This window comes from Cebidichthys violaceus, unplaced genomic scaffold (genome assembly GCF_023349555.1).
Source record: "Cebidichthys violaceus isolate CVI_PGR_0920_01 unplaced genomic scaffold, fCebVio1.0.p SCAF_45, whole genome shotgun sequence".
Taxonomy (NCBI): domain Eukaryota; kingdom Metazoa; phylum Chordata; class Actinopteri; order Perciformes; family Stichaeidae; genus Cebidichthys; species Cebidichthys violaceus.
The window spans coordinates 270,632-285,416 of NW_027176650.1; the positions used below are offsets into that span (position 1 = coordinate 270,632).

General features: G+C 39.6%; 2 protein-coding genes across 3 annotated transcripts; one reads left to right on the forward strand and one right to left on the reverse strand.

Annotated features, from left to right (window-relative positions):
* Positions 1-503: 503 nt before the first annotated feature.
* On the forward strand, positions 504-5,424 carry atad1b (ATPase family AAA domain containing 1b). 2 transcript variants are annotated; one of them, XM_068729367.1, is made up of 10 exons: positions 504-582; positions 1,190-1,377; positions 1,524-1,622; positions 2,319-2,439; positions 2,506-2,706; positions 2,919-3,025; positions 3,497-3,586; positions 3,728-3,778; positions 3,908-4,038; positions 4,167-5,424. In XM_068729367.1, exons 2-10 carry the CDS (start codon positions 1,204-1,206, stop codon positions 4,285-4,287), a joined length of 1,095 nt encoding a protein of 364 aa, XP_068585468.1. In that variant the 5' UTR covers positions 504-582; positions 1,190-1,203; the 3' UTR covers positions 4,288-5,424. The 2 variants fall into 2 exon arrangements, with proteins under 2 accessions (XP_068585468.1, XP_068585469.1); XM_068729368.1 differs by lacking the exons at positions 504-582; positions 1,190-1,377 and adding an exon at positions 1,411-1,423.
* Positions 5,425-6,078: 654 nt separating this feature from the next.
* minpp1b (multiple inositol-polyphosphate phosphatase 1b) lies at positions 6,079-14,148 on the reverse strand. The gene is made up of 7 exons (XM_068729336.1): positions 13,516-14,148; positions 11,855-12,040; positions 10,236-10,424; positions 9,001-9,098; positions 8,577-8,707; positions 7,970-8,103; positions 6,079-7,883 (listed from the first exon to the last, which is right to left on the reverse strand). The coding sequence occupies exons 1-7, from the start codon at positions 13,964-13,966 to the stop codon at positions 7,630-7,632; spliced, it is 1,443 nt and encodes a 480-aa protein (XP_068585437.1). The 5' UTR covers positions 13,967-14,148; the 3' UTR covers positions 6,079-7,629.
* Between the last annotated feature and the right edge of the window lie 637 nt (positions 14,149-14,785).

Consider the following 14,785-nt stretch of genomic DNA (forward strand, 5'->3'; position numbering starts at 1 on the left):
AATAAAGCAGTTACCTCGGTGACGTCACACATTTCATATTATTGTATTATTGTATTTATAGTGAGACTTTTAACCATCTCTGTTTTTATTAATCAACTTTCTGTTAATGGAGCGCTGAATGTAAAGAGATGATGAAGATGAAGATGAATCTCTAAATGTGTTACAGCGCCACCTACTGACACTGAAATACAAGAGGTACTTCTGTAATGATACACAGTGATGGGGACGCAGAAAGAGTACTAATAAATACTCTGTTACAATAAAAGTACTAATACCTCACTCTATAAATACTCTGTTACAATAAAAATACTAATACCTCACTCTATAAATACTCTGTACCACTGAAAGTACTACTACTTCAGTGTAAAAATACTTTGAAGAAAGCATTGTATTCACAAATCTAAGTACATATTGTATTTCTTTAGAAGGTGATTTATTTTACTGTACCCTGAACGCACCACATTAACACTCCCGCGCTCCAGGAAGCGGTAGTGAGTCTAAAAGCTACGATTAAAAGAAGAGTAGAAGAAGAACAACTAGCACCACCGAAGAACAACCCGCTGTGTGACGCGACTACCGGAGGTAAGCACCGGTCACACTTTACCGGATAAACGACCGGTTTACGGTGGTTTTCCTCTCACCGTCTGTTCACGGAGCGGGTTCGATACCGGCGGTGATATCTGTCGGTTCATCCGGTAAAGAGCCGCTCCGTCACAACCGGAGGGGCTGAGAAGGTCAACCTAATGCTAAGCTAACATTAGCAGCTCGTGAACAGCCTTTCAGTTTCATAATGAACATGAACAGAATCCGTTTGAACTTCTTCTTCTGTGGTTACAAAGTTTATACCTCAAAGTGATCAGCGCGAGCTGCTCTTTATAACGGCTCAAATTAATACCGATTAATTTCAACATCCGGTACTGATCATATTCATTTAACATAATATATATATATATATATATATATATATATATATATATATATATATATACATATATATATATACATACATATATACATATAAGTTATTATTATCTTCTCTCTGTATGAATCATCTCAGAGCAGCTCGTGATCAGTCTGAGTCTCACCTTTAAAACACGTTAAAGTTTCCTTCAGACTGAAGATCAGAACGTTGGAGCTGAATGAGTGACAGTCTAACCTGTTGTTGTTGTTGTTGTTGTTGTTGTTGTAGTCCTGACCCTCACCATGGTGCTGAGGGAGGTCCCCGTGGAGAACTTGGCTCGTCCTCTGGGCAGGAACGAGGTCCTCGGTCTCCTCTTCAGACTCACCATCTTTGGAGCCGTCACCTACTTCACCATCAAGTGGATGGTGGACGCCATCGACCCCACGAGGAAGCAGAAGGTGGAGGCTCAGAAACAGGTGAGGGGGGCGGGGCTTAGAGGGACGGGTGGAGGCTCAGAAACAGGTGAGGGGGGGCGGGGCTTAGAGGGACGGGTCGAGGCTCAGAAACGTTGTTTGGCTGTTTCCATGTTTCCATGTTTTGTTTTGTTGTTTTTCTCCTTCAGGCTGAGAAGTTGATGCGTCAGATCGGAGTTAAAAATGTGAAGCTGTCAGAATATGAGATGAGTATCGCTGCTCACCTGGTCGACCCTCTGACCATGCAGGTACAACACAGTACACAAGTACTAACAGTAGTACAACACAGTACACGAGTACTAATAGTAGTACAACACAGTACACGAGCATTAACAGTAGTACACGAGCATTAACAGTAGTACAACACAGTACACGAGTACTAACAGTAGTACAACACAGTACACGAGTACTAACAGTAGTACAACACAGATACAGATACATGAGTACTAACAGTAGTACAACACAGATACAGATACATGAGTACTAACAGTAGTAAAACACAGATACAGATACATGAGTACTAACAGTAGTAAAACACAGATACAGATACATGAGTACTAACAGTAATACCAATACAAGAGGTACAATACAAAGGTTGTGTAGTAAGAAAAGTATAGTTACATTGATATTGTATTTTCAATATAAAAACATCAGAGGAGCTAAAGGGGAGCCCTGTGGAACACCAGAGTGATAAACACTTAATACACACCATATGATGCAGGTTTCACCAGCTAACCTAGCCTTGTGCTAATATACTTAGCCTCATGCTAAAGCTAACCTAGCCTTGTGCTAATATACTTAGCCTCATGCTAACGTTTAGTTTAGTCAATAAATTAAGGATAATAATCATCACGATTAATATTAGACGGTGTGAATGATGACGATGGTTGCTAACGCTACGAGCTAACGCCTGTCGGTGCGATGTCATCGTGATCTATAACTAGATCACGTGGAGGGACATCGCCGGTCTGGACGAGGTCATCACAGAGCTGAAGGAGACGGTGATCCTACCTGTCCAGAAGAGACACCTGTTCCAGGGCTCCAGACTCCTGCAGCCTCCTAAAGGTGAGACGGGCTGTAGATCGGTGTCGTGATGTCATACGTTGTTTGATGATGTCGTCGTGGTAACAGGTGTGCTGCTTTACGGACCTCCTGGCTGCGGGAAAACGCTCATCGCCAAGGCGACGGCCAAGGAGGCAGGGTTTCGCTTCATCAACCTGCAGCCGAGCACGTTGACGGACAAATGGTACGGAGAGTCTCAGAAACTAGCTGCTGCTGTCTTCTCATTGGCTGTCAAGCTGCAGCCGTCAATCATCTTTGTGGACGAGATCGGTGAGACACACACACACACACACACACACACACACACACACACACACACACACACACACACACACACACACACCTGTCAATCAAAGGAGGGGCGTGGTCTGAATCTTGTTAGTTGTTGTTCCCTCTGTACAGAGCTAGGCTAGTTGTCTCCATCTGTTTCCAGTCTTTATGCTAAGCTAAGCTAACTAAACGTTGAACTGTTCCTTTAACAGACTCGTTCCTGAGGAGCCGGTCCAGCTCGGACCACGAGGCCACGGCCATGATGAAGGCCCAGTTCATGAGTCTGTGGGACGGACTGGACACGGACCACCACTGTCAGGTAGAGACAGACAGGTAGAGACAGGCAGGTAGAGAGACAGACAGGTAGAAAGAGAGCGAGATAGACAGGTAGAGAGAGAGAGACAGGTAGAGAGAGAGAGACAGGTAGAGACAGACAGACAGGTAGAGAGAGAGCGAGACAGACAGACAGGTTGAGAGAGAGCGAGACAGACAGGTAAAGACAGACAAGTAGAGACAGACAGACAGGTAGAGAGAGAGCGAGACAGACAGGTAGAGACCGACAAGTAGAGACAGACAAGTAGAGAGAGAGAGACAGGTAGAGAAACAGACAGGTAGAGAGACAGACAGGTAGAGAGAGAGACAGGTACAGACAGGTAGAGAGAGAGACAGGTAGAGACAGGTAAAGAGAGAGACAGGTAGAGACAGGTAGAGAGAGAGACAGGTACAGACAGGTAGACAGACTACAACAATAATAGTAATGAGTGTTATTGATGATGTCATCATGTGTCAGGTGATCATCATGGGAGCCACCAATCGTCCTCAAGACCTGGACTCTGCTATTCTGAGGAGGATGCCCACCAGGTTCCACATCAACCAGCCTGTAAGTACTCATAGTGACCCCCATCAGACCAGAACCTAGACCTGAGTCTGGTTCTGAGTTGATTGATCTTTTTTTTTGGTCTATAATTGTGTTGATACTTAAATTTCAAAATAAGAGCCCTGGTTTGTTTTGTTCCTTCAGAGTATGAGTCAGAGAGAACAGATCCTCAAACTGATCCTGGAGAACGAGAGCGTGAGTCCCTCGAACGCACCGTGTGGCTTTCACTGTCACTCAGTTCTGATGAAAATACCCAGAATCCTCTTCTCCGAGACTCTGTCCACGTTCTAACCTGTCTCTCTCTACCCGTCTGTCTCTCTGCAGGTGGACCTGTCTGTTGACCTGGTTGGCGTTGCCACAGAGACGGACGGTTTCTCAGGAAGTGACCTCAGAGAGATGTGTCGAGACGCCGCTCTGCTCTGTGTCCGAGACTACGTCCACACGCAGAACGACAGGTACCTGTCTGTCTGATCCAACGGAACAAAAACTATCAAATGATCAATAAACGAAAACAATCTCTCTCTCTCTCTCTCTCTCTCTCTCTCTCTCTCTCTCTCTCTCTCTCTCTCTCTCTCTCTCTCAGTCCATCAGAGGACTTCATCCGTCCGATCCGTCAGTCAGACCTTCAGAAGGCGATCGGTAAGATGAAGAAATCCAAGATGGCCGGCGGTCACAGCGCTCTGCTGCACGCCGCTCTGGACTGAACACACACACACACTGGTCACATGACCATCAGCTTCGCCTGCAGTCTTGGGTTTGATTCCCGACGTACCTGTTTATGTGCCACTTATTGTTGCTGAAGTCCAACTCTCAGAAATAGAAATAAAAACATGAAACACAAACGCTGCTTTGAGCATCTTTTACAACAACGAGACTTAATGCAAAGATCTCTTTAAGTACTACACTACCCATGAGCCTCAGCAGCTGTGACATCAGACAACTCAAAACAAAATAGATTAAAATTTCTGAATTTTTCATTGACTTCTACAGACTTTTTCTCCTTGCTTGATCTTTTATTGTGAAAATCCTCCCTCCCACAGGTCTCTTATTTCCTAATAATTTAACCGGAAAGAAAAGTAAAATAGAAACTGTTCAATTAAATATTTACTCACAAAGACAACATTCTGAAACAAACACAATTTATTATAATTAAAATCTATTAAGAGAAAAGTACTTTAATTCATCGGACTAGAAGACATCAAAGACCTGGGAACTAAAATAAGTTTCCTGTAAATAAATATTAACTTTTTGAACTAATTTCAGGGAAAATAAGAATTTCCAAATCAACCTTAATTATTAATGATTCATAGTTCATTATTATTATTGTTCAGACCATTTCAACATTTTCAGTATATTCTGCTGACTTGAGGCAAATATATTAACTATTAATTACAATAAATAACTTGGAAAACCTGAACAGTGAAGAATACTTGTATTCATAAATAATATATTAACATTAATATATAATACATATGAATAGTAAGTTATTAGTAAATAAGTGACCTGTAAAAAGAAGCTTTGCCTTTTTACTGTAAACATAAAATGTTTTCCTGCAGCAATGTGTTCATCGTTTTCATGAAGTGTACTTTATGAGTATTATTATCATTATTGTTGTTCTGACGTTTGAATGTTTAAAGAACTGATCTGTGGTTTATATTTTGTGATAAAAGAAGAATTTCTTGATTCAATAACTCGTTTATAAAACGTGACGTCTTCACACGTTTGGTCCAAATATATAATCACGATTATTAAATATATATAATTATTAAGATGATAAAACAAGATGTTCACTGTAATATATAGAATATAAAGTTAATAAAATGTCTTAATCTACTCTTTGATCACTTCATCTGTAAACCAGTGTCAGTTTTTATTCTTATTTCCTGTTAAGTTATGATGTAATAATTGATGAAATAAACTTTCAAAACAAAATTGTTTTTGTGTTAATAAACAATTATTTTAAGTAATGAATCTTAAGTATCAAACTTTAAAGAAACGCATCATTTCAACTGTTTCACGTGACAAAAGTATAATATAAACATATATATATATATATATATATATATATATATATATATATATATATATATATATATATATATATATATATATATATATATATATATATATATATATATATTTATAAATTATAAAGCGTCTTAACCTTCCACACTTTGAGGAAAGTCGTTAACGATCGTGAAACAGATACATTTGTCTCTATAATACATTAAATACTTGTCTTCCATGAATATGAGATTAAAATAGATGATTAAAGTGAAGGCGGTTAGCGGTTAGCAACAACTCTCAGGTACACTTAAGGTGGACTGACCTTTAAGGTGGACCAAGTAGTAGTTCTCCTTAAAGTGACACGTTTTCACCGTTTAACTGTTCCATTGACAGCATTGATTAGTTATTAACATACCGTGATAATTGAAATGTATCATTTTTAATTCATAAATTAAAGTTTGTTTGTTTGTTTTTACACATTTTATCTCCAAAAATAAAGAATTATAACATGAAACACTTTGTTCTCCTTCTTCATGAGTGAAAAATGTTTATTAAAGCTTCTCGGTGAAAACATTTGGTATCGTTCTGCAGTAACAGGAAGTCAAAGAAGAAGAAGAGTGAAACCTGACGTCCCTTAAAAAGCTTTTAACTCATTTAGAAACAATGATACAGAAAATAAAATGATTCTCCCTGAAGAACCAGAACAGAACCAGAACCAAACCAACTCATTATCTCCTCAACGGGACTCTTATTGTGAAAAACATCCACACAGTTGATCACAGCAGCCTCTGGTGTCCGTTAGAGGAACTGTAGCTTTAAATAAATACAGATGAACCCTGAAGTGTCACCAACAGAAAACATCATTTTCTGAACTGACTCTTTTAAAGATTAAAGGGTCAGTTCACCAAAATAAAACACCCAAAAGAAGAACATCAGTAATATCTGACACTCTTTTATCCTGAAGCTTCAACAAACCAAGTTATTAATGAATCATCACGGAAACATTTAAAATAGTGTTTTTATAATTAACATAATAGATTAAATGCTGATTGAATCGTATTTAGTGTTTGACTCCAGATTAAATCACCAGACTTTAATCTGTTAAAACGTGAGAACATGAAGGAGGAACTGCAGCTTTGAGATTTAAAACTTTAAAAAACTTCTCAGGGGACGACTTTGGGACCTTAATCCAGAAGAAATGTGGACGCTCGTCAACGGAGACGAATAAAGTTTGATCCCGTTTGAATTGGGAACAAATGTTGATGTTTGAACAGTAATAGATCATTTTACGTTCAAGAAAGATTCAGTTTGTCATAAAACAGTGAAAGACTGTAAAGAGTACGTCTTTAGACAGAGGACACCATGTTCTCTCTGAAGATACGATGTTTGTTTCCTTCTTCTCTTCCCGGCAGAGAAAAAGAGTTGCTGACTAAACAAGAAAACGTGACGTCACTGAACGTAGCGACATTAGCTCGCTAGCTACGTTCACAGTGACGAGACGAGAGAAAAAAGTGATTTTTAAAATTCTCTATTATCTGTGTGAACGTAGCTAACGCCGCTAGCAAACTAATGCCGCTAGCGAGCTAACGTAGCTAGCGAGCTAATGCCGCTAGCGAGCTAACGTAGCTAGCGAGAGACGAAGTTCAACACTAAACTAAATGAAGCTACAACGATTTGAAACTTTTAAACGATCAGACATTAACCTTCTCTCTCTCCGATCACTACTGGTCACATGTCATTGGATGACACAGGAAAGGGGCGGGGCTTGCAGAGGTCGACGCAGCATAACATCTTTGATGCAAAAAATGCTGTTTTTAACTTAAAAACCTTGTTAGTATTTAAAAAACTCATAACGTGATATTAAAGCAGACAGATTCATGAATCTGTTACTGAACATTAAAAAGCTTCTGTTCAGTTTCTCACCAGCAGGAGGCGCTGAGCTGTGAGTATTGCTTACGTGTACATGTACACTAGTGTTCAGTAAATCAATAAATCGATGTATTTAAGGCCTTGTGTCTTCACCGTCTCTACCTGCCGCCTCAGAGTTCGATGTTCGGTCCCCGGCCGCCGCTCGTCGCCTCACACTCCCTGTGGAAGTCGCAGCCGTCCAGCAGGTGGCGGTAAGCGGCCCGGACGTCCCGGTACAGCGGCGCGTCCTCCATCTCCAGACCCGGGAATCGAACCGGCGACTCGTTGACAAGCAGCTGCAGCCGCGGGCCTCGCTGGCAGTCGTACAGGACGAAGAGCAGGTTGGCGGCGTACGGGACGATGAGACCGGACCGGAAGCTTCTGCCTGAGAACCACAGAAGAAGAACGTCAGGGGGATCGTGCCTTCACGTCCCTGTGTCTCTGATTGGGCGTGGGGGCGGGGCTTACTACCATGCTGTGAGTGGTAGTTGTCGGCAGTGGGCGGAGTCTCGTCCTTGTAGAGTCCCAGCAGGGAGATAAGGGGGAGGAGCGTCTCGGCGTGACCAATCAGGATGGAGGCCGGCTCAGGAGGCGCGTCGGTGGACCTGATGACAATAAAGTTCATTCAAAGCACACTTCTGACAGCTTCCTGTCCTCTGTGATCCTTCAGAGTAAGAGTTTGACTTCACAGTTTACAGATTCATCACGGATCATTTTAAATTATTATGATACAAATTTAAATAATAATATTAGTTTATACTACAACAAATAATGATAATATTTATAATAATATTAATAATTATCATTATTACAATGATGCTAATAAAGGTTGATGTAATAATAATTATAATAGATAAATAATAAATATTACTTCATAATAATACATATAATACTAGATACATATTAGTTCAGAATAATAATAATAATTAATTAATAAATATTAGTTCAGAATAATAGCTATTATAATGATGATGATGGTAATACAAGTTTATAATATAATAGTAATAATAATAATAATAGATTCATAATAAACAGTTGATAATAATAATAACTAATGTGTTCCTGTGAGGTCACAGACCTGCGGGGACGTCCAGCTCTGTCCAGAGTCCTGAAGACGTGATGGAACAGAGGACAGCTGGACAGACCGTTGATCACATGACCATGAAAACGCATCCAGTACTGCTTCAGGTCTGACTTGTACTCCAACACCTGCAGATTAAATATTATGAAGATTAATTATTATAACACAAGAAGATTTAAAGCTCCACTGATCAATATCTCTGATTAATAATGGATCGATAATTACATTATTTAAATCAACAACCTGTGACTGAAAATACTTTTTAGTTCCATGAAATATCACAAAACTGTGAAAAACAAAGTAAAAATCTATAAATCTTGTATACTTTGAAGTATTTATGGTTCGACGTATATTAATCAGACCAGAGATCCTCTGTGAGAGAAGACGCTCCACTCGGACTCTTTTATTTGGTATTTCTTACCTTTGCATCGTCTTCATCAAACAGGAAACACCACGAGGAGTGAAGAGATTTGATGGAGAGCTCGTAGGAACACAAGAAGAAGGCAGCTTCTACCAGATCTACAGGTGACACAGAGGGACAAACTTCAATCTACAGGAGACGCAGAGTGACAAACTTCAATCTACAGGAGACACAGAGGGACAAACGTCAATCTACAGGAGACGCAGAGAGACAAACTTCAATCTACAGGAGACACAGAGGGACAAACTTCAATCTACAGGAGACGCAGAGAGACAAACTTCAATCTACAGGAGACACAGAGGGACAAACTTCAATCTACAGGAGACGCAGAGAGACAAACTTCAATCTACAGGAGACACAGAGGGACAAACGTCAATCTACAGGAGACACAGAGGGACAAACGGCAATCTACAGGAGACACAGAGGGACAAACGGCAATCTACAGGAGACGCAGAGGGACAAACGGCAATCTACAAGAGACGCAGAGGGACAAACGGCAATCTACAGGAGACGCAGAGGGACAAACGGCAATCTACAGGAGACGCAGAGGGACAAACTTCAATCTACAGGAGACGCAGAGGGACAAACGTCAATCTACAGGAGACGCAGAGGGACAAACGTCAATCTACAGGAGACGCAGAGGGACAAACGTCAATCTACAGGAGACGCAGAGGGACAAACGTCAATCTACAGGAGACGCAGAGGGACAAACTTCAATCTACAGGAGACGCAGAGGGACAAACGTCAATCTACAGGAGACGCAGAGGGACAAACGTCAATCTACAGGAGACGCAGAGGGACAAACTTCAATCTACAGGAGACGCAGAGGGACAAACGTCAATCTACAGGAGACTCAGAGGGACAAACGTCAATCTACAGGAGACACAGAGGAACAAACGTCAATCTACAGGAGACACAGAGGGACAAACGTCAATCTACAGGAGACACAGAGGGACAAACGTCAATCTACAGGAGACACAGAGGGACAAACGTCAATCTACAGGAGACACAGAGGGACAAACGTCAATCTATCTATGTGAGTGTGCGAGTGTGAGTATGCAAGTGTGTGTGTGCGAGTTTGAGTGTGTGTGTGCAAGTGTGAGTATGTGAGTGTGCAAGTGTGTGAGTGCGAGTGTGTAGGTGCGAGTGTGAGAGTGAGTATGCGAGTGCGAGTGTGCGAGTGTGAGAGTGTCTCTGTGTGTGTGTGTGTGTGTGTCTCTGAGTGTGAGTCTGACCTGGTGTGAGCGTGTCCTGATGAAGACCTAGTCTCTCCTCCACCTTCCTCCTCACAGTCTTCATCTCTTCTCCGTGTTTGAACCTCTCGACCTCCATCAGAGCCGTGAGGTTCTTCTCCACGCCCTCCACGTAACCACGGCAACGCTCAAAGAAACGCATCAAATCATCGTCCAGCTGGTGAGTTAGCTCTGTAACAGAGTACTACTACTGTAACACTACTGTAACAGATCACTTCTACTGTAACAGATCACTTCTACTGTAACAGAGTACTACTACTGTAACATAGCACTTCTACTGTAACACTACTGTAACAGAGCACTTCGACTGTAACAGAGCACTTCGACTGTAACACTACTGTAACAGAGCACTACTACTGTAACATAGCACTACTACTGTAACTTAGCACTTCTACTGTAACAGCGTACTTCTACTGTAACACTAATGTAACAGATCACTACTACTGTAACAAAGCACTTCTACTCTAACAGCGTACTACTACTGTAACACTACTGTAACAGAGTACTACTACTGTAACAGAGCACTACTACTGTAACCCTGCTGTAACAGAGCACTTCTACTGTAACACTACTGTAACAGAGTACTACTACTGTAACAGAGCACTTCTACTGTAACACTAATGTAACAGAGCACTACTACTGTAACAGAACACTTCTACTGTAACAGCGTACTACTACTGTAACACTACTGTAACAGAGTACTACTACTGTAACAAAGCACTTCTACTGTAACACTAATGTAACAGAGTACTACTACTGTAACAGAGCACTACTACTGTAACAGAGCACTTCTACTGTAACAGCGTACTACTACTGTAACACTACTGTAACAGAGTACTACTACTGTAACAAAGCACTTCTACTGTAACACTAATGTAACAGAGCACTACTACTGTAACACAGCACTTCTACTGTAACAGCGTACTACTACTGTAACACTACTGTAACAGAGTACTACTACTGTAACAGAGCACTTCTACTGTAACAGCGTACTACTACTGTAACAGAGTACTACTACTGTAACAGCACTTCTACTGTAACACTAATGTAACAGAGCACTTCTACTGTAACAGCGTACTACTACTGTAACACTATGGTAACAGGGCACTACTAATGTAACAGAGCACTTCTACTGTAACAGAGCACTACGACTGTAACACTACTGTAACAGAGCACTTCTACTGTAACACTACTGTAACAGAGTACTACTACTGTAACAGAGCACTTCGACTGTAACACTACTGTATCAGAGTACTAATACTGTAACAGAGCACTTCGACTGTAACAGAGCACTACTACTGTAACACTACTGTAACAGAGTACTAATACTGTAACAGAGCCCTTCGACTGTAACAGAGCACTACTACTGTAACACTACTGTAACAGAGTACTACTACTGTAACAGAGCACTTCTACTTTAACACTACTGTAACACTACTGTAACAGAGTACTACTACTGTAACAGACCACTTCTACTTTAACACTACTGTAACAGACCACTTCTACTGTAACAGAGCACTACTACTGCAACACTACTGTAACAGAGCACTTCAGAGGTATTAGTACTTCTACAGTGAGGTATTAGTATTTCAATAAAGTACCTCTGCGTCTCCAGTGACGCTGCAGACCTTCCTGAAACGCCTCCACGCTGCTCACACAGCGATGCTTCGAGCTGCTCCTCAGACTGATCCTGCTCATGTTCTCCTCACAGAGGAGAGACGGGAACAACAGGGACAGACGCACAGACAGATGATGGAGGTCCTCTCTACCTTTCATCACCAGCTGACCTGAGGAGGAGAGAGGAGCAAGAGGAGGAGGAAGAGGGAGAGGAGGAGGAGGAAGAGGAGGATAATGTAACAGAATTATTGTCAGTATTATTACAGTAGTTTTATATAATAATATTTTGTATTATTAATATTTTGTATTATTACAGTATTTTTATATGATCATATTTTGTATTATTCATATTTTGTATTATTATAGTATTTGTATATAATATTTTGTATTATTAATATTGTGTATTATTACAGTATTTGTATATAATATTTTGTATTATTAATATTTTGTATTATTGCAGTATTTTTATGTAATCATATTTTGTATTATTACAATATTTTTATATAATAATATTTTGTATTATTACAGTATTTTTATAAATTAATATTTTGTATTATTACAATATTTTTATAGAATACTATTTTGTATTATTACAGTATTTTAATAGAATTATTCTCAGTATTATTACAGTATTTTTATATAATAATATTTTGTATTATTACAGTATTTTTATATGATAATATTTTGTATTATTACAGTATTTTAATAGAATTATTCTCAGTATATTACAGTATATTAATATAATATTTTGTATTACAATATTTGTATATAATAATATTTTGTATTATTACAGTATTTGTATATAATAATATTTTGTATTATTACAGTATTTTTATAAAATAATATTTTGTATTATTACAGTATTTTTATAGAATTATTCTCAGTATTATTACAGTATTTTCATATAATATTTTGTATAATTACAGTATTTTATATAATAATATTTTGTGTTATTACAGTATTTTAATATTAATTTACAGTATTTTAATAGAATTATTCTCAGTATTATTACAGTATTTTAATATTAATTTACAGTATTTTAATAGAATTATTCTCAGTATTAATACAGTATTTTTATATAATATTTTGTTTTATTACAGTATTTTAATAGAATTATTCTCAGTATTATTACAGTATTTTAATAGAACAATATTTTGTATTATTAAAGTATTTTTATAGAATAATATGTTGTATTATTACAGTATTTTTATAGAATTATTCTCAGTATTATTACATTATTTTAATAGAATATTTTGTATTATTACAGTATTTTAATAGAATTATTCTCAGTATTATTACAGTATTTTATATAATAATATTTTGTATTACAGTATTTTAATAGAATTATTCTCAGTATTATTACAGTATTTTAATATTAATTTACAGTATTTTAATAGAATTATTCTCAGTGTTATTACATTGTTTTAATAGAATAATATTTTGTATTATTACAGTATTTTAATAGAATTATTCTCAGTATTATTACATTATTTTAATAGAACAATATTTTGTATTATTACAGTATTTTAATAGAATTATTCTCAGTATTATTACATTATTTTAATAGAATAATATTTTGTATTATTACAGTATTTTTATAGAATTATTCTCAGTACATCTCTACTGTTGGACCCCCGGTCCTCACCGTCCATGTCCTCGGTGTACCAGTTCTCCCATCTCTGGAGGTCCTGGAGCCAGGTTCCAGACCCTCTGGACCAGGTTCCGGACCCTCCAGACCCTCTGGACCCCCCTAACCCTCCGGACCCTCTGGTCGCTTCTCTCCGGACCAGCTCGCTCAGTCTCTGGATCCTCCGGATGTTCTTGACGGTCGGGTACCGGCTCCCGTGCCGGATGACGGCGGTGAGGTGGACCGGAGAGCATCGCTCGGAGGTCGGAGGTCTCAACACGGAAGTGTTCACGGACAACGCGTCACGCAGCACGTGCGGGTTCACGTCCTCGTAGCGGGTCTTGGTTCCGAAGAACGCGGCGATGTTTGGGACGTCCGATACCGAGAGAGAGGAGCAGGAGAGGCGGGTCAGGAGCACACTTAGAGCCGCTAATAGGAGCCTGTTCCTGGGGGGAGAACCGGAGAACATGTCGGAGGTTCTTTAACGGAACCTTTGTTGATGTTCCGGGTTCATCTGTCGTTCAACACAAAACGAGCCCAGATTATTCTACATAAAACTACAATTTATAACAAAATACGAGTACAAATACACAATAGAACATACATATAGACTCAAATTAAATATATATGAACTCAAAAAAGTATCAGTTTGACTTCGTTGAGATCCAGAAACCGGAAACGTGCTCGAATCAAGTTTCCGTTAAATAGCCAGCTTCCGGTGGATGTGATACAAAATAAAAGCCTATAAAAGAAACACCAGTTTCAAAATAAAAGGTTCGTTTTCGAACGCTTCCGTTCAGCATCTCAAAATAATTATTTATTTTATAAATAATTACAAATAACAAGAAACCAACTGTCATTCTCAGCAAACATCCCACCGGTTACACGCTCCTGCAGATTCCTGCTCTACAACATCAGGAGGATTCTCCTCTTCCTCACTGAAGAGATGGAGCAGGTTCTCATCCAGGCTCTCATCATCTCCCGTCTGGACAACTGACACTCTCTACTCACAGGAGCCCCGGCGTCGGCCATCAGACCTCTGGAGCTTGTCCAGAAAGCCGCAGCTCGCCTGGTGTTCAATCGCCCCAAGTTCTCCCACACAACTTCCTTTCTCCGTTCTCTACACTGGCTCCCTGTAAGAGCTCATCCAGTTTAAGACTCTGGTGCTAGAATACAGGGCAGTGAAAGGAACAGCTCCTTCCTATCTCCAGGCCATGGTCAAGCCTTACACCCCCGCCCGACCACTTCTCTCTGCTGCCCCGTCGCTCAGAGGTCCTGGCGGCCGATC

Excerpts from the sequence above, each read along its gene's own strand:
- atad1b (XM_068729367.1), top strand. The coding sequence starts at position 1,204 with ATGGTGCTGAGGGAGGTCCCCGTGGAGAACTTGGCTCGTCCTCTGGGC. Across the intron at positions 1,623-2,318 it reads TCGACCCTCTGACCATGCAG|ATCACGTGGAGGGACATCGC; the intron begins GTACAACACAGT and ends ATCTATAACTAG. Across the intron at positions 4,039-4,166 it reads GTCCACACGCAGAACGACAG|TCCATCAGAGGACTTCATCC; the intron begins GTACCTGTCTGT and ends TCTCTCTCTCAG.
- minpp1b (XM_068729336.1), bottom strand. The coding sequence starts at position 13,966 with ATGTTCTCCGGTTCTCCCCCCAGGAACAGGCTCCTATTAGCGGCTCTA. Across the intron at positions 8,708-9,000 it reads TTGATGAAGACGATGCAAAG|GTGTTGGAGTACAAGTCAGA; the intron begins GTAAGAAATACC and ends TTTAATCTGCAG. Across the intron at positions 8,104-8,576 it reads AGAGCTGGACGTCCCCGCAG|GTCCACCGACGCGCCTCCTG; the intron begins GTCTGTGACCTC and ends TATTGTCATCAG.